The 27920-nt window shown below is 34.6% G+C and overlaps 1 protein-coding gene across 1 annotated transcript; it reads left to right on the top strand.

The window, feature by feature from the left end:
* The first annotated feature begins 16875 nt into the window (after window positions 1–16875).
* On the top strand, window positions 16876–20407 carry LOC126841655 (class E basic helix-loop-helix protein 22). Its single transcript, XM_050578243.1, has 4 exons — window positions 16876–17257; window positions 18617–18827; window positions 19302–19590; window positions 19883–20407. Exons 2-4 carry the CDS (start codon window positions 18622–18624, stop codon window positions 19994–19996), a joined length of 609 nt encoding a protein of 202 aa, XP_050434200.1. The 5' UTR covers window positions 16876–17257; window positions 18617–18621; the 3' UTR covers window positions 19997–20407.
* Window positions 20408–27920: the final 7513 nt, after the last annotated feature.

Below are 27920 nucleotides of genomic sequence, written 5' to 3'. Positions count from 1 at the left end.
GTGTCGTTAGCCGAAATTACCATACGATAAAAAAACAATAAATTATTTAAATGTGATGAAAGAGTGAGTTGCTTATGAATACAAATATTGTTATCTACTTGGTCCCGTTTGTCCGTGTATAATTTATACATAATAACATAAGGATCGACACAATTTTTTTTTCAAAAATTTCCTTTACAATTATTATTATTGTTATTATTTATGTAGATAAATTGGGAAATTTTCTGGCTATAAAATAAATGTGTATATATTTGGCCGGTACAAGGGAAGGAATAATACAATGTAATACGATTCATATGGTATTTATTTTTTTTTACCAATTTTCGTCGACTCGTTTGAATTGTGAAAACAGTCAGAATTATTAGAAAACGGTGTATGATACCCCGCCGTCGACCTTTGACCATCAGGCTTTGTCCAACCTATACCTATTATTTATAGAAATGTACGGGTCGATGGCATTAGGATTCGGATAGGGCGTTTTGTTTACATAGAAAATTATTCTTGCAAAATAAAAATCATTATATTGAAGGGAACGTTAGAAAAAAATAGTTTGGTGAATTGTTGTGAGATAAAATACCGGTCAATGGTCATAAAAAAAAACAATTTTCGTTTTTAAACGGTTCTTTTTTTTCCAACCCTTAAGGACTGAACGACCCACAAGTCGGATTCCTGTAATTGGATATTTGTGACAAAAAAAAAATATGACGTTCAATTTCAGCAAAAATTCTCTTTCCTATTGCAATAATTTCCCATTGTAATACAACCATAATATTATATAACCTAACCTGTCGTACCTTGTACACCAAGCAAAACGAATCAAGTCGGGTTATTTTTTTTTTTTTGTATATTTTTCGCACATTTCATCCAAACAACAGTGTAATAGCAATAATTGTGCTCGCTTTGCACAGTCAACTCAACCCGGTGGACGCCCGTCTCTCTCGCCCCGATTACCCAGCGAAAGTTCTCCTTTGTAGTCGTTCAATGTTTTTATCTTGTTATTTAAACGCTATAATTGGAAACACCGGTGAGATTTGTACAGCCGACGTTTAATGAATCGAAAATTTCCACTTTCAAACACACAAGTACAATAATACTAACAGTTTATTCAACGCCGGAAGAGCCGGTTTAATCGTCGTCGCCGGCTTTGCTTTGCTGGAGCAGCTGGAAACAAGGTGGTGGTGGTGGTGGCGGTTAGGGGTGAAAGCGGCGTTTAAAGAAAAATAAAGCTCTCTCTCCGCGGGGGATATTGATCAAAGCCGTCGCCTCTACTAAACAAGACCGCCGCCGAATTGTTAGGATATAATAATAATAACACTTTACCGTAAAAGCCCGTTTGAAAATAATATTATCGTTATTGTATGTCCGTTCCGACAAACTCGATCCGCGCCCCCCCCCCACGCCGCTGCTAACCGATTATATTATTTTACACTACGAGTATTGCCGCCGTTTCTTTGGTATGGCATTCGTCAAAAACACCGTAACATACAAAGCTACAAAGTTTCCAAATAATCCACGAATTTCCTTTGCCTCCCTCCCCCCCCCCCGCACTTCGAATGCCTTTGGGAAAAACAATTTTGAAATTCCCAGCACAAACCCCTCCTGCTGGCACGCAGTACACAATCATAGCTATATAATCGTCGTGAACACCACCACGTTACGACCACAAAGGAATGTCTATATATACCAATATAATATAATTGCGGCCAAAGATATTTGAAATATTTGGCAACTAATACCAAAAATAACACGCATGATGAGGTAAAGTCAAGAATTTCAGCCGCTAATAAAGCGCTTGTTTTGCACTGGGGGAAAACTATTTAAATCAAAGTTACTATGTATAAAAATTCAAAATCCACCCTTTACTCAAGCTATCTACGACAGTGTTCTATCCTATATGGATGCGATACGTTACGAAGGGCGATGAAGAGAAATTGTTGACATTCGAGAGGAAAACACTGCGACGTATCTATGGCCCTATCATAGTAGTAAATGGGTGGTACAGGATAAGAACCAATAGAGATTATTATTTACCGAATGTACCCAAAGCCGTTATTCGCTCATAAGAGGCAAACGCTTCTTGGAACGGGTGGGGGGCATGCACGGAGATCCAGTGGTGTATGGTAAAAGATGCATGGACAGGAACGACTATCAATGGGAAAATACCTAGAGAACGTATCCTAGGCAGAGGTGGGGAAATCGGATCTCGAAAAATGTCGACCAGGATTACAAGAGATACCATTGATGGCATCAAATAGTAGAAGCAGCGAACGCTCTAAACGGGCTGTAGAAGCTAGGGAAAAAATAAATATATATATATTTTTCACAACAGGCACACCACTACTCAACCTAACCCGCCGAGAACAGAAACAAACCAAGGACAGCTGTGTGGGGAAAAGCTGTGTTTAGTTAGTTGGAGTTTTTTTTTTACTTTTAATTTTTTTGTATCAGTGCCGCTATACCGATGCTATTATGTGCAAGTGCTTTATTGGATTTCCAAGAGCGGAAAAGTAATAAAAAAAGTATTCTTTTCTCGTCGCCAACGGTATCGCGTATAATCTTCTCGAACTCAATTATCCGTTTTTTAGTCGTCCCCGGTCGTTTTCAAGATGTCACGATAAATAATTACTTTAACGAGTGACGGGAAAACTTTCCGGAAAACTTTCCAAGAAAATCCCTTTCATAATTAATGATGATGAGCAGTTTACCGTGAACGGCGGGCAGCAGCGGCAGCCCCAATCTGAATTATTGCAAATATTATCATCTCTACAAAAAAAAAAAGCGGCAGACAATATAATATTGTAATGATATTATATTTGCGGTTAGGTTGGTTTTATTTTTAGGGGAAAATAAACGACAACGGGCCGAGATTGATCATTTTTTTTTTTTATTTAAAAAACGGTACAAGAAGTTAAGTACCTAGGCACCTATACCGCCGTCTGGGTTACCTTTGGTATTGATGGGTTTCACACACACACACATGTACAGCAATAATTGTTAAAAATTAATCTAATTATCTTAAATTAAATTAAAAAATATGTATATATATATATATACCACTAAACGGCTGACGATAACGAATAATAATATGTTTATTTGTAACGCGAGTTTTCGATAACAGCTACACGCTGTGCTATAAGCACAATCAATTAATATTAATACTGTTTCATATGTGGTTGTTTGTTGATATTGCACACGTTGCAATATCAGTGGGGGCGTTACTTATCTGGAAATGATTGGAATTTTCGACTCGGCCAAAAGTCCAGAGCGTTCCCGGTCCAGTAGGGAAGAAACTCGCTTGTCAACACAGAAAGAACTTGATATACTTGTGTGTAATCCTATCGTTAATTTGCTCTAGACGGGGATAGGTATTGGTATATATGCCCACATAATACAGGGCACTACTTTCCGGCTATGAATACTCAATGCATGGCAAGTGCCAAAGGAATATGGTTGAAGGTCAGAAGCGCAGAAAAACTGCATTCCTCACAAAACTGTGTCTCGAAATCACTAAAGATAAATGTTTTGGTATAATCCACTACCGCTTTTTACCAATTATTATTATCCAGGGCATATCTGATTATGTTGAGTTAGCTACTTACCTTAAATAATATTGTTGTACTGAACATTATTATGCTGTGTCGGGCGGTGGTGCAGTCTGCCGAATATCTTCTATAAAACCGGCGGGTAGGTTCTCTCTGATGAAAAAATAATGTCATCACCTATATATTTGGAAATGTCCTGTCGTCCATTTGGCGTGCTCGCACCTAAGGGTACAAATTCTTCAAGGTCGGTGGGAATTTTATAACCGGTGAAAAAAAACCCATATTATAGTATCAGTTACCTGAAAAAAAGTGTGTCGTGCATGCGGTGTGTAATGTGAAAATTTGTTACCGCTCTCGTACAATTTAGCCCATGTGATTGAAATCAACATGAACGATATGTAAGATAAGTATGCTAGACAACTGACTCGATTAGAATAAGATACATATATATATCATATTCTTATATATATTTTGTATTTTTTTAGTTTACAATAGAAATAAATAAGTCAGTTTAACAAATGGTTTGTTTTTTTCAATTACAATATTATATTCTTATAGACTGACATTGTGACTTGGGCACATCACCGTCGGACAGTTAACTTGAAAGTTATTTTATTCCCTTTTTCAGAACTGAAATTTAATACTTAAACAAGCAAATAGGATAATGTTACTATTATTATGCTAAAAATGTACTAATAGTTAATAAATTTAAAAAATGTATTTAGTTGAACTTACGCAGTTCCTTTCATGATAATAATAATACTGCGTATGGTAAAGAATTTTTTTTTCAAATTTATCTAGTACAAAATAATATTATATTTTTTTTTACAACTACAGTGGACTGCCCTGACCGGACAGTGCAGCGAAATATTTGCTAAATTAAGCTAATTATTATTTATTTGAATTATTTGCATTTTATTATACACACACGTGTAAATAAGTATTATCTAATATATCATCAAAAGTGTTATTCGGTTAAGTTTGAAGGGGGAAAAAAATTGTTTTCGTTGCATAAAATATAAATCGTTAAAAAAACAGTAATAATAATTATTATGAATATTATTATTTTTTTCATTTTGAAATTTAATTAAGTACTTAATTTCATAACATTATCAGCTAACGGCTGCGATCAAACTGCGTATCGCGGACTAGGATTCCGTTTGATTACATTTTTGTTTAAACACCATTTTTTTTTTTTTATTATTTATAAATAATTATTGTACACATATTTAAAATAATAATTGTTCTGGTGTGTGTGATTTAAGTCGATCGCTTTACAGACAGGAATAACATTAATAATAATATATTGACCAAATAATTATCAAAGTGTCGCGTTTGGTGCTGCAACCTTGCCAATGAAAATTATTATTATTATCTAGATTATCTAGTCGGTTGAACAACGGAAATGATGAGCTGGGCGCGTTTTTTTTTTTGTAAGCTAATCGACTACAAGCATAATATGCGGTAGAGTGGCCTAAAGTCAAATTGCCATTTTTCTAGTATAACACGTGTTGTACACATCGGCATGCAGTTAAACTACACAGAAACTAATAAAAAAGTCACTAAAGAAAGAGCATCGTCATCGTCTTGACGTCATCACCTCTCGGCCGGGGAAATGTATCTTTTTTACAAGGGTGTGGGGGGGTTTAATCGTTCCCTCTAAAGGGAATGGCCAAGTTTTAATTAAAAACAACCGTCCCCCGCCATAATCTGCTCGTCGTTCCGTTGGAATGAAACTTATTTGTATAAGAAATGGTTGGTTTTGTAAGGGAAAAAAAATTGAAATGAAATGAATTGACGGATCTTTCGATCAAAACAAACAGCGCAAACACAAAACTGCTGTTCTTCTGTTGTCCAAAACAACGCTGCTGGCAGTGGGCGTCGTTGACAATATTATTATTAAAAAAAAAATACGCTATTTTTACCGACCGGATATATTTTCAAAAATCTTATTGTTATATTTTTATTTTTGGTATAAAAAGTACACACACAAGAAGTGCGCGAGGTATTGATTGCGCCCCCGACCACCCCACGACGGTTATAATAATCTGTACGTTCCCTCTTCTCCTCTCTGGGCCACCGCGCTGCCTATTTTTTTATTGCCACTTCAATACTAACGCACACCATACACCACCCTCATCACCCCTCGTGTTCGGTGGACGAGATGGATTTTTATTTTTCTTCCTTTGTATCATATTGTCGCTGTTGTCGTTAATAAAAAGAAACGTGCTCGCGATTTTGCATATTGTGGGGGAGCGCGTTCGTTTTGAAATGCATAATTTTAAATATATATATATATATTAATTATAAAAGCTCTGTGCGTGAAAAATGATTACAACGTTTTTGTTCTTATATAATGGTATACAAAGTATTGCGGACCGTCGACCGAATGGAAAAAAAAGAACTACCATTCCCTTGGTTTCTTTCCGGATCAAGTGACGAGAATGGAAAAAAAAAAGAGTTGGTGTGAACAATTTTCCAGGAGAAAAATAGCTACTCTTACACACTGTTGGTTCTCATCACTTCGCACAATATTATTATGGCGAAATTTCACTAAAAGTTCTCCTCATTACTACAATGAATAGTAGGAGGACGGATTACTTTTTTGCACATCTCGACTCTAACTCTGGACACAGTCCAAGTGGAATATTATAAAAAAATAAATGCACAAGTCTTAGATAAAAAATATGCTATACAATGCTTAATGTCTAAACGGTATCAAGTAAAAATAGCATAGCTGCACCGCATCGAAGCCTAAAACTAATTCTATTGAAATTTGTATGTTATTTTTGCTCACACCAAAACGTGTAACCCATACAACAATTTAAAACAAATATTTTTCATTTCAAAGTGAAACTTTACTTTAGTATTTTACCTGAAGTTTGGTGGAAAACGCTTAAAGTGTAATTTTTGTTGTTGACAAAGTCGTGTTTTGGTCATGAATGATTGATTTGTTGTTCGAAAATGATGTGTAAACAAATGTAGTTACCTATTTAGACTGTACCTTTACGGACTTTTTTTTTTTTTTGAAAATAATTAATAAGTACAATAACGTTGTTTGGGTACTGCACGTCGTTATGCACACAGCCAAAAAAAAAAAAAAACAAGCATTTTTAAGCATGAAAAATATGATGTGTGTTTTTAATGTTTGTGCGATTAATTTGTTTTAAACTATTTTACACTTTTTGAGTAGGCTCAAGTATAGAGAGGTAAGGAAATCAATTGTAATATGGACTTACCCGTATGGCGTGTATGACCTGCACGCCGGATGGGATTGGCCCGGTGTTAGCCGCGGACGACCGCCTGTGTGTTGTTGCCGCCGGAGTGGACCAGGAGAGCTTTTGCACGGAGAGGAGCACGTGCCCGGGCCGGTGGTCGTGATAGCACTGCTGCGGCGTGTGTCGCCCTCGGATGCCTGGGATAAGTTGCTGCTCCGCTACCCTCTGCGAACGGTCCCAGCGAAAACTTAACACAGCGGCGGCAGCGGCAGCATCCCTTCGCCGCCGGCCCGTGTACCACATGGTCAGTGACTCCACCCCCGACGGCGTCGGACTGGCTGCCACCGGCGCACACGCTCCCGTGCTGGCGGCCCGTGTTTCCCAGGGGTTGAACGGCTCTTTCCTACGGTCTACGCACACAAATTGCGGGCTACAAACACTCCGTTTCCCTTCGCCACCCCTTGCCCACCCCTTGCCCACCCCTCACCCACCCCTGAACCTACCCTATCCCTTTTAACTAACCCTTCGCGCGCGCGTTCCCTGCGCCCTTTCACATCTCCCCAGGTTCCCCAAAGGGATCGGACGATTTTTACATAAGCAAACAAGGTGTGTGCACGCACGCACGCACAAAGCGATAGAGTCTGCCTCTCCGGCTAAAGCCGGGGACTAAAAAATAATTACACCGACACGAGGATGCGTAGTTTTTGCGTTTGTGTTGTCTTAATAATTGGAATTCTCCTCCGGTGTGGCGAAACTGTGTGTGCTATTGCATTGTCGTCGCAAATAATTAGTTTTCGCCTTAATTAAACATTCCCCGCATAGCTGCCCCTCCCCCCTCCCATCAATAGGGAGTGTTATCTAAGTTTGGGGTAGGATTTCAAACGGTATTCTAGATGTTAAAGCATTCGATTCCGGTGCGCGTTACACACAAAACAGTTCTAGCTGGTATTTAGCTGGATTCAGCGCATAACGTACCGTTACCTACTGTCTTATTTGTACTTGGTCCATTTCTCTTTTGTTAATCCATATTAATGTGTGATCACATATAAGTCATGCAACACGCATCCGCAGTTATCCAGTTGTCTAGAAAGATTGATTCACATTGTGGTTTCTCTTTTGCTAAATGAGTTTTACACAAAATTAAACACAAGGTTTGATAATAACTTTCTAAAAAAATGATGTATTTCAAAATAAAGGCGTTTTTCTATTATTGAATTTGAACACATCTTTATACATCCTTAAAGCTGCGTTAAAACGTTGAACTTGTAGCCGTGTCGGTATTGTCGTTAATTTATAAGACTATAATGGCATGACACACACACACATTTGATAATGCTACAAAAATAATATTATAAATTTTGCTATCATACGTTCCATTTAAAATTATTCTATTAGGGTCGCACTAATAATGTTAAGCCATATTTTAGTCAGTGTTTACTCATCGCGTCGTTTTAAACGACAACTATGAATAGCCTAGTAAAATGTATTTTTTTTTTGTTCAACAAACCACACAGTATACCCATAACCGTTTAGTAGATCTTTGTATCGAAAGTCATAAATCCCAAATTGAAATATAATCAGGCACGCGGTCACACTAGATAGACTAAACTACATAGTATACTAGCCAAACACACACTAACCACCACACTAGATGTAATGATTTATCTTGTTTATTTGTTATAATATTAGATACGTCTTAAATGTTTTTTTTTTTTTTATAATTATTGTGTGTAATAGGGAAAGACAACTTGGTGAGTTGGAGCAAAAACATGCTTAATGTATTTTATTTGTAAATAATTAAGAGTGAGAGCCCCGGCAGATGTATGTATGTATCTGCGAGAATCTTCTAAATAACTAAGGGTGAGAGCCGGTAAACCTGCGAGAATCTGATGAACAGATTAAACGGGGAGAGACAAAAGCGAAATTCAATTATATATACATAGTGGAAGCTTCTAGAGTAGCTGTTTGTCGCCATCGTTTCCGGTGGTACGCGCGCTCAGCGAGTGGAAAATAATTAATACACAGAAATAATGTATAGGTACAGCGGCGACACGACAGTAGTGGAAAATAATATATATATTTTCAAATGTTTTCTCTTGACAAAATTCGAAAGCTTTCAGAAAATAAGAATTTCGTGTACTCGAATCATTTTTTCCCCCATAGTTATTTGAAAGCGTTTGGAAAAAAAAAAAAAAAGACATTCATTATTTTTGCAATTACCGCGCACTTGTGTGTGTGTATAATATAATATAATATAGAGAGTAAAAATCCCTTGTGCACAAAATCAACCAGTATATTGTATACACACAAATGTGTACAAAGTTTCAAAAAGAACTTTTTTTTAAAAAGGCTGACAAGTGGAGTGATGGGGAATGTCTAATAATGGGAGGCCAAAAAGAGAAATGCAATTATAGCGTGCAAAAGTTTTCTTGTGTGTGTGTGTGTGTGTGTGTGCTGCTCTCCCCTTTGTGCAATATTCTCGGAAGGAGAATGTTTGCGATTCCGGAAATAACGCAATAAACATTTTCCCGGGAAATCGCTGATGCAAGAAAAAAAAATATATATATACATAAATAGGTACAAAGCGAAGGAAATGTTAAAAAAAAAAAAATCCAATCGAGAGAGTATTGCCGGTTAAAATAATACCTTCGATAAAAAAACATAAAGTGTTTCGTTCCCTCGTTTATATTAAAAAAAAAAAAAAAAATGCTCTTTATATTAACTCGTTATAAAAAATATACATTTTTTATTAACATTTTTTTTTGTTAAAGTGAAATATATTATGACGCACACCGACGAATACACGTATCCAATACAGGATGATCAATATTGAAGCGATCATTTTCTGGGAAAACAAGTAGCAGTTTATATTGTATTAAATTTAAAAGAAAACAAATTGCTTTCCTTCTTATAAATAGCCACGTACACGCCTAGCCGTTTCAAGAGTCGAAAGAGCTCTGGAAAATGCCCAAAAATAAAGTTAAATATTAAGTAATTCTATAGCATTGTGTAAAAGGCAAATAAAATGGTTTTCAAAAAGATAAACTAAAACAATTTTCATTGTCCGAGTGAGCCTTATAACGAGTGAGTGCTTTTTGGTAAAACGATCACCCTGTATACACGAGGGCGACAATGTAAAATATGTTATTTTGTAATGGAATTTTTTAAATATATACTTAAAAAAATGTATTTTTTGACTTTGCATCGAATCGCTAACGTTATAAAAATAATAGAATTGCCAAAGAAATATTTATCGAATTTGATTTTTGACTTGCACCGCATTGTGAAACTAGTAACTTTCAAATAAAATCTTAAACAATTACAATAGTTTCGAGGTATTTATAATTTAAAAAAAAATTGCAAGTATTTAAAAAACATGTATAAATAAAACTATATTCATTTCTAAGTCGTCTCACACAGATTCCCTCCTCGACTGCACTTGGAAATTAACTTTTACTTATTAATTTTGAGTTTTTTTTTTGTATGTACCGGGGGACAAAAAAAAGATCTATTTAAATACACGTTAAGTACTAAAAAAAAAATGTCTATTTAAATAGTTGTTCAATTCTAAAAAAAATGAATATTTTTTCACGACGTTGGTGCCATCTGTTGGTGTTGTCATGCACAACTCGAGAGAATGTTGCACACGGAAAGATAGCACCATTTTCAAAGAACATAATCATACTATAGTATAGTGGCAAACGATTCTATTCAAAATATAATAACAAATTATATTACATAGAAACATTATGAAATTCGTTTAAATCATAATGGTCTTTAGTATTCGACATATAAATTCGATTAAATTAAAGATAAACGCTTTTGAGTAATACCTACTAAGATATTATATTAAATGGCATTATATTATATTAATAGCGACACTAGACCGGAGGGGAAATCGCAGTAGCCAAAGTCTGAGTTGTATTTTAATTTAGAAAATACATTTCAGTGAAATAATATTTGGGAAATTATGTCAAAGAACAACACTATAGTTTTATAAACATTACAGTTTACAAATAGGATTAAGTACACAATATAGTAATTATTCGAGTTAAAGACAACATTAACGAGATAATAGTAATATTTTATATAATATTATAATAAGTAATTTTCAAGCAGCTGTATGCAGACACATTTAACGTTTTTTTGAAAACAGCGTTTCACCTAATTTAAACTAATGAAAATTTGAAAAAAAGGCAAAAAGAGTTGCATTGTAATGCCTTTTAATCTAAATTCATCACACTATATTATAACATGGTAACAAATAATAAAAATCAGTCAGGTTTCCTACTAGAACAGAGTGGTAAAAGGTGTAAGCTGATAGTTTTAAAAGTCGACATACACACATAATGTACACGTTATAGTATGTACCTATACACTATGGTGTGCATTGCCAGGATGAAACCACCATTGGAGACCAGTCCATTGTCGACTCGGTCAGGTCCTAACCTATGTGTATAGTACCTCCTAAGGTACTATACAAATAACTAATTTATACAATATTGCCCGAATTCATCACTTGCCCGAAAGTCGTTGGTGGCAATCACACACAACAGCCGACAATAATAAATGTAACTTTTCATTTTTTTTTTTTTCCCCAGTCTCCTTTGTCACTCAGGCCTAAGACGTGTAATCCGTCAAATGTACTAATGGAACCCATTAATAATAACACTAATGTAACGTGACGGCGTCGAGTAAAATATGATGTTAACCGCGGCTTTTACTGTAATTATAATTGTTGGCAAACCCGGTTTTCTATAGTAATATTACTACGGTGTAGTACCTTATGGAGCACGGATAAAATCAAATTATCTTTTGAGGCGAATCAAAATAATATTATATCAGAGGTAAAAATCATATTTCCCGAAACACTTAAATTTCATAATATTTCCCAGAGCAGCAGCAGCTGTATACTCGGCTATTCGGTTTCGAGGAATTATTTTCCAGTTGGACCGATTGGGGAATGATTGGTTTTTATTTTTTCCACCCAAGAGAAACGGTGGTAGGCGGTGGTGGTGTAAAGTTTATATGATTACTCGGTTTCGTCGAAATTTAATATGTTATATTATATATTATTTCGTATGAACATATCTTTTTGGAATCAACAACAACAGCTAATCTAGCCCCCCCCCCCAATGGTCGTGTGGATTCGTTTGAAAATATATTATGTGTATATTATTTATATCGTTGTATATTTTACATCAATAACAGCTAGGAGGTTCTTTCAACATTTTATTTTGTGGTATTGAAGTTTGCACAACTGTCGTTTTGTTTGCCGACACTTTTGAAGTAATAATGCAAGAATTTACATTTACTTGACAAGTCCAAGGTTGTTTTATTTACGAGCTCGAAAATAGTTGAACGGAGCAAGGCGAAAAAATACGTACAGGGTGGAAATATCTCTATTTGGACTTTTTGTGACTATTCTTTTATGATCAATAATTCGGCCAATTTCAATTGATTTTCGAAAAATATTGAACCCCATCTCTTGTGTGTTAAACACACATTATAAACTTAAGAATGTTAAACGGTTAGACGTGTATGCTCTATTCAATTTTATAAAGAATAAAATTTACTGAACATTTTGGCTGGTCGATAACCACTTTTGAATAATCACAAGTTATTTAAGTTTTTCAATAATCATAAGTTATTTGAGTTTAAATGACTCAATTTTTGCTTATTTTATGGTATTGGGTTTTATGAGGATGTTTTATTTTTAGCTGATTTTGGAATTGTAGCGTTTTAACAAGATTGTTTTGGATTATTTTATTGGATTGCATTTTATGGGATATTTATAAAGCGTTCTTTTTTGTATAAGTTTAATTATTCGTTTATGTGGGTTTTAGTTTTTTTTTAGGTATATATTATGTTATTTGTTTCAGTGGTCATTTCTTGTGTTTCAGTCGTCTTCTGGCAATACAGGCGGTGCCTCAGCTCTGGTTCTAAGGGTATGTATATTTTTTTAACTTAATTGTTCTTGTTTTATTTGCGTTAATAATCGTTTTTTTTTTTATTCATTTCAAGGTTAATTAATATATTTATTTTTATTTTTATTACTGTCTTAGCCTCTATTGTTAACGGCATCATCTTTAGCCTGAGCGGAAATGAACACCTATGGACACCGGTAGTTAGTCATTTGGTTCAGAGCGTATGTATAATTTTGTTCACCAATTCTCAGTTTTTTCTCTTTTTTTTTTATCTGTTTCCACAACATTGCCTAAGTTAGGTCAGGTTGAGTTATGAATTTTTAGCATAAGTTTGTGTTGATTAGTTTGAGCCATTCACTATACTTGGCCGGGCCCAAATATCGTTTGAAAATGACTTTTGGTTCTCATCTGTAAGTATTATATATTTTGGAACATAAAATAAACATTAAGACGGCAAGAAGAGTGGGATGTATTATTATTTTTATCTCTACTGCTCTAACCTAACCTAAACTGCGCATTACTCTACTGCACTCCACCTTCAGTTTTAAACTTAAACAACTTTTACAATATCATAAAATACATTATCGTGAAGGTAAATTATTTAAAATAATTAGTTGTCCTTACTCTGTAGACACTCACTTAGTTTAGGACTAAGATTATCGCGTTTCAACAGCAATGCAATATTAAGGCGGGTACATTTTTACTCATTTTTACATTTTTACATGTCGCGACACGGCTGGTTGTTTTTGAGTTGTATTTGTGTTTTACAGTCACATCTGAACCCTGTCAAGGTTTTTTTGTTGTACAACGAAAAGTCGGATTCTAATTTTCCAATATCTATCTGTCTCTATTTTGAATCCCAAGACATTATTATATTCCACCCAAGACTGCCGAAACATAATTTAATAATACCGCGAAAGCTTTGTCGTTTGCAATATATGTCCCACGAATGCCTCTCCAAGTTTACGCCCAGTTATTGGTAGAGAAGCACACAGAGGGGAGGAAACGGTTTCCAAAGCGTACTACACAACAATCGGACGGGTTGACGCTTGCACACATCAAAGAGCAAAAGTGTCCCTATTGATCTGCGTTTATTGCACACACACAAAGTTTACCACCCCTTGCCTTGTGCGCGCAATGTACACACTCAATTTCCCTTTGTGCCGGTATATATTAAATTCGTCTTTGCAGCAGCACACAGTTCAAACAATACAAATCAAACGATTCCGCTTGGTAGGAATCGAGTTTGTGGCCAGATCTGGTGACAGGTTGATTGAAATGCACAATCCAAATAATACTGTAGTAATTCGATGAATTCTAGTTACTCGGATCGTTTCAAACAATTCCGTTTGATGGGAGTTTCTCGTTAAACAATGTCGTTGGGCAATGTCGCCCAACAACAAAACAGCAGACAACTATTTGGAAACGATTTGCCAAATCAATGTCTGCGGCGAGGCAGCAGAGGATTTGTACAAATCTATACGCTTCCACCGCTAAATCCAGTAAATTGCCATTAGTTTCTAGCCAGAAGTGTCCATTGTATTACTTTGGATAAATACACATGCATTTAAAGTTTTGTTAAAGATTAAAAAAAAAAGAAAATGTATCTATAATTTAAATAATTTGCCAAATCAATGTCGGCGAGCCAGCAGGATTTGTACAAATCTATATGCTTCTACCGCTAAATCCAGTAAATTTGATCTAGGACACTTTTATCAAAAATATGCTTATTTTGTTATGTTTGTTATACATAAGGTACAGAGAGTGTAATTTTGAGTTCGTTAGTTCAGCAAAAAAATGCACACACTTTTGAAAGTGGATTTTATTTAAAAATTAATTACGGGTGACAGCCGACGTGACGGGTGGAGAAGAGAATAGCTGATTAAACATCACAGAGGCAAATGCGAAATGCAATTACAGTGTATGGACTTTGATGCTTTAATACACTTAGCGAGGGGAAAATTGAAGTACTCAGGAATAATGTATGGAGGGTAACGAAATTATGTTAATACACAATGGAGATATTTCCACAACCTTATAAAAAATGTTTTTAAATAGTACTTTTTATGCATATATTGTTTAAACAAAAATTGCATTATTAACAAAAGCTATCTATTTAGATAACTCTTTTTTCGAATGCATTCATTTTGTAAACAGACTTGAAAACAAGACAATTGTTTAACTGTGAAAGGGCTATTATTATTATACACAATAATTGGAATAACGACTTTTTCACATAGATCAAAAACCCTATTGGAGGGTATAACCTAAAACCCATCCCTTAACAGAGTTGTCAGGTGTTTTTCATTTATTTAAGTTTTCAGAGCAATGCCATAATATGAATTATAATTACAAATTAACTAGTGGAGTGTGGTGGTTGATGGTGCATTTTGTTGACAGTGGTGTGCAAATAGTTTTTATTTTTAAATATAAAAATATTAGTTATTATTTTTTTTCCCTTAAGACATACATTTGGGGTCGATGGCGTTAGGTTCTTCAGTCTGAAACTCTGTCAACAAACACAGGATTGCCAATTTAAAACGACTAAGCAGCAGGACACTTGGTTGATTTTGGTAAATCTTCTGTACAAGGGCTTTTTTTTGTTGACAACTTTTTAGAAAATCCTTCAGCGTGAAACTAGGGGTGGGTTTAAAATCTGCGTTGGCAAAATGTAGTGACAAAATATTATGGATGTGTTTTCGCAGCTATATAAAATATATACTCTATTAGAATAGTCTATACAGGGTGGGCCACTCAATATCTCACCGGGCTTAATTATTAATTACATTTTTATTTTTATATAATGTTTTTCAATTTTCCACAAGTTTTTTTGTTCCTACCACCCACTAAACTAATCATTGTTTTACCAACTTTTAAAACTTAAATGGTTATTGACAACAATGTACCAAAAACGTTGACTGGTCGACGACCAGATTTGAACAACTACTTAAGATTATAAAAGTTTAAAAGTTAGATTGAAACTTAAGTAACTGGTCCTCGGCCAGTCAACATTTTTAGTACGTTATTCTCGATTTAAAAAGTCGATGAAATGTATGCGCTACCGTTTGAGTTTCAAAAGTTGGTATGAGAATAATTAGTTTGATAGATGGGGTAGGAACATAGAAATTCTAGTTATCTGTTCAAAAATCTTAACTAGTACCTTTGATTGAACTAAAAAGTAAAAAATTAAACTAAAAAAAACCCATTTTTGAAACATGCTTTCCTAAAAAACAGTGAAACAGTGAACTATAAGGCAAAAAATAATTTCACTACAAGAACAATTTACCAATAAAATGTTGCACATTTTTATTTTAAAAATGTCAATTACTTTGAAAACAACCGAAAATTAACTAAAATTTTTAAATATTGATAAACATTTTTAATTTTTGGCTAAAAATAATTGCGTGGGCACTATTCAACAAAGTCCAAATTCATTGAGTCAATTATTATTAGGAAATACATGTGTCACACACTGAAATTGAACCAAATTTAAATTACAAAAAAACTTACAATGTAAAACATTTAGTGAAATTTTATCCGATAAATTTGTTAGGCCACCTTAGTTGAATAGGGCCGCCCACGCTTTTCTTTTTTGGTAAAAAATCAAGCAAGTAATATTGTTGTTGTGGTAAAATTATTTTTTTTCTTTTTTTGTAGTTGATTTCTCGAATGTATTCTCTCAATCGTTTTGGTCGAAAGTAGTTTTCGACGATAATATTATTGTCGTGTATTGATTGCCGTATAGGGGGTGGGCAGTGCCGTTATCAATTGGGGTGAACGACTTTTGAACGGCGATGATCGAAAATGGGGGGGGGGGGGGGTGGGTCGGGGTGGGCCTCGTGTACCGAAAAACAAAATTGATACGCTTTGTTCGTTTTTTTTTTATTTTCCCTTTTGGCAGCGTCGCCGAATAACAATTATTGCACACAAACGAGAGAGCCGGTGTGCGCTGTGTGTTTTATCGACGCTCTCCCCGGGGGATGCGGCGGCCACCGCCGACGGGATGGAACGGGAAGAGCAGGATTTTTGGGGTAACAAAAAAAAAAAAAAAAAAAACCAGGCAGTGTCGCGGCGGCGGCGGCGGCGGCGCTGGTGCACAAAAGGGTGTCGATAACTCGGGCCGGGCGACCGCCGTAACCAAGGCAACGACGCTGCCACCCTCCGCCGTCGCACCATCTGTCATCCCTTTTCGGAAATCACGGATTTTCTGATTACACACCGCCGAGAGAGTGTGTCTCTCTCGCTCGCCGCTCTCCCTCCGTCTCTCCCGCCACACGTTTTATTATACATTCGGGTTCCAATGGGCACCGCGGAACGTCCCGAAATATCACCGTAGACCACACGATAATATCGATAGCAGTTTATTATTATTACACGCCACACAAACCGTCGGAAGACTTCGTCCAAAAGCGGCTCGCCGAACGACCGAATTGCAGAGGAGTCGTCGACGTCACACGCGTAGATGACCGCGACTTTTCACCATTGATTCCGCACACAACGGTACAAGTTTTTCCGGGAAAACCGCCGCCGCCGCCGCCGCCAAATCCGAGATACAACAGCCGAGACAGCCGTAAGTACATAATATACCTTGTTCGTTGTTGAATCCACTGTTGTAAACCACAGCAGCCAGGGAAACAAACGCTTAGAGTTTATATTGTTTCCCGGTTTATCTTGGCCGTTGTGTGTTTTTTTTTTGATTAAACCGAATATCAGCACGACGACAGTGAAAAAGTACCACTTTCTCATTGAAATATATGTAAAAAAAAATAGACGGTACTTTCTTAGAATAAAACGATAACTTTATCGTCGAAAACCATTCGAACGCGCGAGTACTTATCGAATGATTTATGTAATAATATGATAAAACAATATGATCAAACGACAATATGTGACAACGTAATAACAATATGATTAAACAAAAATATATTATGACAACGTAATAACAGTATGATTAAACAGCAATATATTATGATAACGTAATAACAATATGATTAAACAACAATATGTGACAACGTAATGACAATATGATAAAAACAGCCAAAACATTATGACTGAAAACGTAGTATGGTTCGGTGATAGTGTTGGCTGTGGTTTTTTAAAAGATAAGTTTGACCGTATTATTAGTGCATTGAGAAAATATGAATAAAAGAAACGGTAGACAGAGTAAAGTTTAGATGTAGTACCTAAGAAAAATTTCAGATTTAATGATTTGTACTCTCTGTAGAAATTCAATTATACTCTTTTAGTATCTCTATCTGAGTTTAACACTTCACACATATCTATACGCCAGTGTTGAGGTGATTTGCTGACAAAATGATTGTGTTTTTCATAACATTATTGATCCAAATATAAGTACAGATACCTATTTCTATCTCTAATTGCTAGGTTTCGTTGAATATTCGCACTAGACAAACATAATGTTAGCCTGGAGTAACATGGTAGGTTAGGTTTTGAATAACATTTTTGTAACAATGCAGCCGCAGAGATTTTTAACATTATTGTTTAATATTTGCTTGCTGCCTGGGTATAACCCAAAATAAACTACAATAGTTTTGCTGAAATACTTTATGCCAATTATTAAAAACACTGTACTACAATTGGGGTTCTTTTTTATTGGAAAGTGACACAAATCGAGTGGCGTTATCATGATGATATCGTTTAATAGATTTCCAAGGTTACCTTAAGTGCCATCAATAGTTTGAAGGACTACGCGTGTAAATCAATTAAACGGATTCAACATTTCTCAATCATTACATTGGCTACTTTTTAAATAATTATGCAGCAATCGCGAGATATTAGTTTTTGTGGGACAATAATAAACGCTATGGTAAAAAACTGGTTTAGAACACACTCGAATTATTCCTCGAGTATACAGTAGTTTGTGTCCGTGTGTTGCTGCTTAAACGAGCAATTGTCGATTTGCTTTTAGGTACCATGGATTTCACCGCTGGGTCGTTGGAAACCAATGCGACATACTTTGCTTGTGAATCAAACCAAGTGCCCGGCCGCCGGACTCCCCTGAGCGCGGTCGGACTAGGCGGGTATTACTATCCTCAGCCGCCGTCGTCCGTGGCTTCGGACGAGAACAGCCCGGGACCGGCCTGCCAACAGTTCAATCACGGATCCAACAATGACAACAGGTTAGAGATAAGATTCCAAACCATCATGTTTTGATTGCTTCTCAGGCACGTTCCCCCTCGGAGGGACGAAAGAAATCTCCTCCTTCTCCTTTATCTTCGCCTTACACTCCCACAACTACATGGGGTCGGCCACCATAGTCCTACACAGCTCCATAGAGCTCGGTCTTCTACAACTCGTTCAATCACCCCAGCTATCCTCGTATCATTCTGTATTCCGTCTCTATATCTTTTCTTTGGTCTTCCTCTTTTTCTCTCTACATAACACCCCTCACTGCCTCTGGCTCATCTCTTCTCATAACATCTCAAACTATTCTCTCTCATTTTCCACACAACTGATGCAACTCTTTTGATTCCCCTTGTACAATCATTTCTTATTCTATCTTCCCCTGTAACTCCACTCATCCATCCTAGCATTGTCACCTATCCTAACCCAGACAGAGTAAATCTATCGTTTCTCGTTTCGTTGTTTTGCAGAATGCCCAGTCTCGGACAGGGGACCTCGGCGGCGATGGCGTCGTCGGCGTCCGGCAAGTCCAAGTCCAAGCAAGGCAAGTCGGTCCGGTTGAACATCAACGCCCGGGAGAGGAGAAGGATGCACGACCTGAACGACGCCCTCGATGAACTGAGAAGCGTCATACCCTACGCTCATTCGCCGTCGGTGCGCAAACTGTCGAAAATCGCCACGCTGCTGTTGGCCAAAAACTACATACTAATGCAGGCCAACGCCCTGGAGGAACTCAGAAGACTGATCACTTACATACAGGTAATTGCAACAATATTATTGGCCGGGAGAGAGAGAGGCAGAGGCAGTGAGAAGAGTTATGTAGAGAGCAAAAGAGGAAGACCAAAGACAAGATATAGAGACGGAATACAGAGTGATATGAGGAGGATAGCCGGTGAGCGATTGAACGAGATGTTGAAGACCGAGATCTATGAAGTGTGTAGGACTAGGGTTGCCGACCCCGTGTAGTTGTGGGAGTGTAAGGCCAAGATAAGAAGAAGATTTGGCCGGGTCATTGTTGGTGTATTAATTTTGCCATCTTTTGTGCGTTTAGGCTCAAGGAACCATGTCGATGCCACCGGGTTTCGACTTGCAAGCGTCCATGTATCCCATCAAACCTTCGTTGCAATCGCCAAACGCATCACCCGACTCGCCGGCGCAGTCCTAACCTCCTGGAAAACCACTCTTCAAAAACTCTACAAAAAAAAAATTAATTTTATATTATATTAAAAAACCCATACTATGGATCTAGTCAATGGTATTATTATTATGATAATTTCTAACGTTTTTATTTTTTATTGTATAGCAATATTTTGATTTTTTTTTTTTTTTTAATCTTTTCCTCGACTTATACAGCACGCACATTTTTCTCACTCAACTTGTTTGTCGCTTTTTCACCAACTTATTATTATTATTATTATTGTAAACGACAACGTGTACTACATTATAAAGCGCGCGCGATAGAATCTTATTTAGTTTATAGGTAGAAAACAATCTAGTCATAATATTTAATATGATACTCATTATACTATGGTTATCCTAAATTAACATATATATTATTATATTTAATACAATTATATTGAACAATTTTTTTTTTAACAAGTAAATAATTTGTTTTTTTTATTTTTATTGTTTACATTTAATATATATATATATTTTTTAAATGTAATTCCCACGAATATAAGTCTAATATATTCATATATGCTGACACACAGCAAATGTAAAACAATAGCGTAATGAGAATAACACTTATTTGTTAACAAAACGATGACATGAAATAAGTACAACAAAAAACTGAATTTTTTTTTTTGCTTATTTTGCAAACCTAATTTCGAAAAACCAGTTTTCGGCTCGTAGCAGTATTAAATAACGATGAATTACCATACAATTGTATACACTGTTGAGAAGTCCCAGTCCAACGTTTCAAAGCCTTGGTACACTTTTTTTTTTTAACACTACTAACCCACTGAATTATTAGTTTTATGATAAAAAATTAAAGTTAGCGATGTACGATTCGATGGAATAGATAAAATAAAATCAAAAGTATTCAGTACACAATAAACGATGGGAACATAATAAGAATAATAATTTCAACCTCAACTAGTGTATAAATAAAAACAATTTCCATCCAGAATTGGATTTTTTTTACTATCTGCTGCTAAAAAATAGAAAAATTAAACAAATTAAAAAATTGAAAAATTGATCAAAACATACTATGACAGTTTTAGTGACCATAGGCGCAATTTCAGTAAAACAGTTTGAGGGTGCTTAAGCTTTGCGTTTTCAAAGTATTTTTTAATTTTAATTAATGAGGTTAACGGTTTTATGTGGGCAAAGATGCGTTGTACATTGATTTAACATTTAACACTTTAATTTGTGTAGCGTTTTAATTGTATAACAAACAAGTTATAAGAGTACACTTCATGCAGATACATCAATAAATGGATATGTCCCCTGTAATATAGTATCTCTAATATCTTATCTCTAATCCAGTTTACAGGTATTTCATACAAGAGTTATGCGCTTTGCTTGTTCTGTAAACGTGTCAATAACTATGTTTATGTGTCAGTATTAAATTTGTCATATCTCTTTCTATACATAATATTATTGGCAAACCGTGTTTCAATAACAATATGATAATATTATTATCTTAATCATGTACAGTGCACGGTTTGTGTGGTGTTCTGGACATTTTCATAGTTGTTATTGTATTTCTAGTTTACAAAATATATATACAGGGTGATCCAACTGATGTGAGATACTCATTTTCTTGGAAATTATTAATATTGTTTTTTTCCTCTTCCTTACGATTTATATTTTACTTTAGTTTTCGAGACTGTGAACATTTTTAACTTCATCCCTTAAACGATTAGTGACTTCATTTTTCCAATTAATGGGATCAAATATTTTTAACTCAATGTATATGTGTGTTGTATAAAACTAAATTATTTTACTATTTTTGTTTGAATTTTTAATTTTCATCAATGGGTTCTGTTACGTTGTACATATCTTTTTTTTTTTTATATTATATGGAGATGTAGAAGAAGGGAACAATTATTATTATTTAATGGCAAATAGAAGTGCTACTAGTTTTAGTAACCTAACCTATCCTAACTGGAACCCAACAAATATTGAAAACTTTATAAAGTCATGGCAAACGAACATGTAGCAATTGAAAGATTACAAATTCAAACGGTACATTTTTTTTAAAATTTTTTGTCTACAAATTTATGTAATTAAAAACATATGTTGCCGTTTAAAAAACCCAAAATCCCCTTTTTTGGCTTATAAGGATTGGTGATAAAAATTCTCAAAATATTCATATTTTCCGAGAAAATGAGTGTCTCGCACCAGTTGGATCACCCTGTATAATACATATACTATTGATATTAAATAATGTTTTAACGTTATCAAAATGAATCCATTGAAAGCGTGTGTGCATTGTAATTTTTATATCTAGGTCGAATATTGACATATAATATAATATTATAACAACTGCGCTGTGGGGTCATATTTTGTACCGGTTAGAGGTGCACAGACAAAAGATCAGAGGCCTTGGTGGTGTCAAAACGCTTTGGGATGTTAGAAACCGTCGTTTCGATAGTAATAATAATAAATAATAATTATTATTATATTCAATAACAAGCTGATAACATCACACTGTGGTAACAATAATAATAATAATATTATTATTATTATTATATTGAAGATTGCCTCCCTACAGGACAGCCCAATGAGACATCCTTGAACGTCAGACAATAATAATAAACTGGCAGACTAGGGGAAAATTGTTTGAGTTTTTCTTTGGGCAATAGTACAAAAACCAAAGGGCATGGTTATTTTTCTTATTTACAAGCATAAGACTACACTGTGGCATATACCTAATTATTATTATTGTTAAAAAAAAAAAGTCCAAAGATCCAATAACAACAAATATTTTTACATGCCTTTTCAGGTCAATCACAGCCGTACAATGACTTTTGATTATTGTATTATTTTCACATTAGCTAATGAGAAAAATGTTAATTTACAAAAAACAAAAATGTATTCAGTGTGTAACGGTTGTTGATGAAATCGTATATACCTAATAATAATAATATACTTGCTCTCTTTGTGGGTTGTATTTTTTTTTCGCTTGTAAATAATTCAACTAGTCGGACCAGTTTACTCATAAATTGTGGTGTAGAGTTTAATTGATTTTTTTCACCTACCCGGGAACAAGCTCTATACAAAAAAAAAATATATAGATTCCAATCAATCTACATGTTACCAAACGTCGACCACATTCGTCATCATCATTCATAGTGTTATTATAATGAAGAGCAAATAAATATACACATATAGAGAAAATTTCCTTCAGATATTGCTTTCTATGTGTTGCATGTATTAAAATATATTATTATCTTTGTTTGGAAAAGAGAAAGTACTTGTTACTTGTTCGATTACCACTTGCCTGTATGATATTCACATTAATAATAATACTTATATATTATTTAGATGATTTTACTATCATATAGTTGATGGAGCTCTGAAAAATGCTCAAAAGGAAATATTGTTATATTTTTTACTGATGTGTCCACAGTGTAAAACAGTTATGATGTTAAACATGTATTTTTTTTTTTTGTTGTAATAATCACTGGCCGTTACAGCTGTTAATAACAATTATTTTATTATTTTACTCAAAAGTAAATGAACAATAACAATTGAATTGAGTTATGTACAAAAATCGGATAGTGCCCAACCGACAGGTGGTTTTGATAATAAACGATAATTAACTTGTCCAAAATTTCAAAGTTAATTAATTAACATTATTAGTTTAATGTACATCAGGTGGTGGTCGTCTGGCCCGTTAACGAGCATATAATATCGTTTAATCCGCCAAGGCACAACCGTATCAGTCATGACCATCTAATCTGGTTAATGTCAATCAAGTAATTGGACACAGTGTATTTTGCTCATTTCGTTGTATCTTCAATATTATTGTGGTTTTTTTTTTCAATAGCATAGAACAAGTTTTGAGTGCACTTTTTTTTCTATTTTTACTTGATGCAGGTACATCAATGATACATGGATATGTCCTACAATCTAGTATCTCTATTCATTCGCCTCCATAAAAGACATCTATTATCTCTAATTTGTATAATCGCGTTCTCATTTGCTCCGTTATAACTTATTTATTTATTTAGTATATACCTAAAAGTCCACCGGTACATCAACGAGGACAAGTCAGTTTGTAATAATTCTACAAACGTTTCCAAGTTTAGCATTAGGTTAGGTTAGGTTAGGTTAGGTTTGGTTAGGTTTGGTTAAGTTACGTTAGGTTACGTTAGGTTAGGTTAAGTTAGGTGTAGGTTAAGTTAGGTTAGGTTAAGACCTCTATAATTAGGACAATAAACAGGGGACCCACCTGTGTTTTTTTTTTCTTTGAATAACTATTTTTTTTCAGCCACTCTCTTCTTGTAACATGACCAAAAACGTTGAGGAATTTGACGCTGTATTTGTATGGAAGGTTAGGTAAGGTTAGGTTAGCTTGGCTTTCTATGACATTCGGTTGTCCTTGATGCTTTTGATCTGTACGCAAAGGATTCACAGAATAATTTTTCTATGCGTTATCCATTAATAACGTTACGCGTTTAAAAATAATATACTTAACTTAACGTTTTTTTTTTATGAGTGAAAAAATTAAAAATATTATCCGTTTGCTTGATGACGAACGGCGCAACAAACATAATGTTTAACACTTTATGTGAATTAATAATCATGGCACCTCGTTGCAATTCATTTTTACTGTTATGTGCACTCTAAGTGAGTACTCTCTCCAAACTGCTGGCGAGTATTCAGAAACTTTAAATAATATAAATATATGCGTTTTAATTTTAATGTCATTTAGAGTTGACCAAAAAAGTCGAGGTTAGACTAGTCAAAGTGTGATGACACTTTTTGATCGCACTAAAAAATAACATATAAGACATAAATCAATTTTTAGCTGAGAAGGTATTGTGTTTACAATGATGTGTTTTTATTTTTGTGTCTGGACCCACGATTTCTTCGTGTAGCAACTTTATAGATCAGAAATCATACCTGGAAGGTACTTTATTGGGCTAAAAATTAAAAAAAAGTCACCCCTTCCCCATCAAAATCGAGAAAAACACCCAAAAAATTACTCTTTTTTTAAAAAAAGTCGAAAAAGTTCCAAATTTTTATGAATTGTTCTTCAAACATAGTACTGTCGATAAACGTTAACAAACCAAAAAAAAATATCATACATATCAAGCCTGTAATTAATGTATAAGCCAATATTAACTAATGATGAGCATTTTTTTTCTTTTACTCCGTTAGATCTTTTAAACTTTTTGTGTTTTTTGCCACCGGCGACCACGTGCTGACCACGTAATATAGGTTTGTATTGAAAACTTGCGCCTAATATAGTATGTAAGAGAGTAGTGGGCAAGGCATGCACACACACACATCAAACGGGATCCGCTTCGGATGTATCAATCGATAAAAATAATACTCAAACAAACACGTCTCGAGACGAAGAAGAAGAGAAAAAAATAGTTCAGACACTGTTTTAACGACCGTATAAAAAAAATAAAACTGTCGGGTTCACACAGCGCACTTCAATGCAACAGGAAATTCGAAACGGCTACATAAAAATAACTATTAAAAAAAAAACGTTTTAATATTATATTTTCAAGTTCCGGATAACATACAACAGCAGTGGTCAAATAAAAAATTACTAACCACGACAGTAGAGACCAGTTCTCGCGCTTTTCTTGAACACTAGCAAGTCGGTTTACTTGCTCAAAGCGCACTTGTATTACCGGTCTGAAATATATGGACTAAATCTAATAAACATACATAATTTGTACATAATTATTAAAAAAAATTCAACCCTGTTACATTAGTAATAGCTCTAATAAAAATGTATACCTAGACACCTCCCTGGGGGAAAAAATGCAATACACAAGACAAAATTGTATTGTATCAAATAAACAACAAATAATTACATTTTTACTTATAATGAAACCACTCATTTAACAATACAAATGCGTCTTGCAGGTTTTACGTGACTTTACAATAAAACTTTCAAAAATATTTTTATTTAAATTATAATGGGCCTCAGCAGTCGGCACCAACATTGGACATTATGAAAATTATTCTAAAGGTAGTCCTAGTAATTGTACAATACCACATATAAAAATGTTTTCACAAATAATAATATTAAAAAAAAGTTAAGAGTATCCACACTTGATGCAAATACATCAATACACGGATATGTCCTGCAAATTAGTATCTCTAATCTGTTATCGCCAATCCACTACCATTATTAATTTACCTCCATAATCATCTTCCATACTCTTCCATAATTCCTCGATACTCCTCCATAATCCATAAGCCATAACACAAATCCATGGTAAAAATAATTTTATAATTTAATTAAATTTAGTTTTGTTATAATAATAAAAATATAATATAAAGAATATAATCTAATATTGTGAGTAATAATCTTTAATTTACAATTATATAAAATATTATATTGTAAACATTTACTAACATAAGTAAGTTGTTAGTGGTCAGCATCGAAGGAGGGGATGGGGGTGGGGGTGGTTTAGATTGAGAGTTAAAAAGAGTAAAAAATATAATAGAATATAGAAATTATGGACAACGGGGTAAGTACAAAAAAAAAAAAAAATTGGAAAACCTCCCAACATTTTTTTTCAAAATAACAGTTTAGTAGATAATGTTTTTTTTCTATCATTAATATTATACTGTAAACGTTTTCGACCAATACATACTACGTGTGCCTATTAATAGTGTCGTACGCAGATTTACTAAACGGGCCGCTGTGCCAAGTGTCATCGCGTTTTGTATTATTAATGTTGTTATTGGTTCTGGGAGTAACTTACCTACCTAGTGTGTAATAAAGGTGACACTTGAACAAATAGCAGCACAACATTTTACCAGGTTTGTCCATTATTTGTGTACACACGCTCCCCTAACCCGCCTCCCCATTTTAAATCCGAGCACAACAATAATCGCCACACGGTGGCTACTATAAGTTTGGTCAAAGTAATCCTGAGATGACCCGACTAACTCCAAATCTGTATTGAATAAAGTACATGTTATACTACTGTTGAAAACGTTGACAAACCAACAAAACATACCAGAAGGGCTGGACACTTTTCCTTTGTTTTTATTTTTTTTCAAATAAACTCTTAGGACTGAAAATTATTCTCAAGGTAGTTCTAGTTATAATTATTATACAGTACCACAAATTACATTGTTTTCAAAAAGAATATTATTTAAAAAAAGTTAAGAGTATCCACACTTGATGCAGATACATCAATACATGGATATGTCCTGCAATCTAGTATCTCTAATATCTGTTATCTCCAATCCACTATCTCTATTAATTCACCTCCATAATCCTCCTCCTTACTCATCCATAATTCCTTAATACTCTTCCATAATTCCTTAATACTCCTCCAAAATCCCTCTATACTCATCCATAACTCCTTAATACTCCTCCGTAGTCTTCCTTACTCCTCCAAAATTCCTCAACACTCCTACTCTGTGACACTTAACAAAATTGTCAAAATTGTAAGTATTTTCCAAGATAATGTGAGTTTTTTATTGTGTATTTTTTATCCATATGTTTGCTATCCATACAACATGCCGTCAGAAACTAGCTGACCGCCTAGGTAACTGCTCAGCCTAACCAGATGTATAATAACGACATTAATAACGATTAAAGTATCATCGACAGCCGTAAATATCACACTTGTGTGTGTGTTTCCTATCTGCGTCATAACACAACACAAAGAGTGTAAAAAAATACACCCATAATTTAATCGTTCGGTGACTATAATAAATATGCAATAGTCGGTCGTTGCTGGTGAACAGCTTATTTTTTTTTTTTTATTCGATTCAAAAAAATATTATAATTAATCGACTGCCAAGAACCTAACCTAACTTGACCGGTCGACTTTTGAGTAGATATAACTGGTTTTTTTTTTATAAAAAAAAAAAAAAACTAATTTTATCACCAATTATCGGATTACATAACTAAACATTGTAGAAATTTGTCA

The sequence above is a fragment of the Adelges cooleyi genome, unplaced genomic scaffold, assembly GCF_023614345.1.
Source record: "Adelges cooleyi isolate 19-005CV unplaced genomic scaffold, UGA_ACOO_1.1 ACOO_flye_CR_arks_rails_tigmint_CR_PRNA_40, whole genome shotgun sequence".
Classification (NCBI taxonomy): domain Eukaryota; kingdom Metazoa; phylum Arthropoda; class Insecta; order Hemiptera; family Adelgidae; genus Adelges; species Adelges cooleyi.
The sequence above is the reverse complement of the archived record's forward strand: the minus strand, read 5'-3'. Positions and strand labels throughout refer to the sequence as shown.

Coding starts and splice junctions, on each gene's coding strand:
- LOC126841655 (XM_050578243.1), top strand. CDS start 18,622: ATGGATTTCACCGCTGGGTCGTTGGAAACCAATGCGACATACTTTGCT. Junction 18,828..19,301: donor GGATCCAACAATGACAACAG/GTTAGAGATAAG, acceptor GTTGTTTTGCAG/AATGCCCAGTCTCGGACAGG. Junction 19,591..19,882: donor GACTGATCACTTACATACAG/GTAATTGCAACA, acceptor TTGTGCGTTTAG/GCTCAAGGAACCATGTCGAT.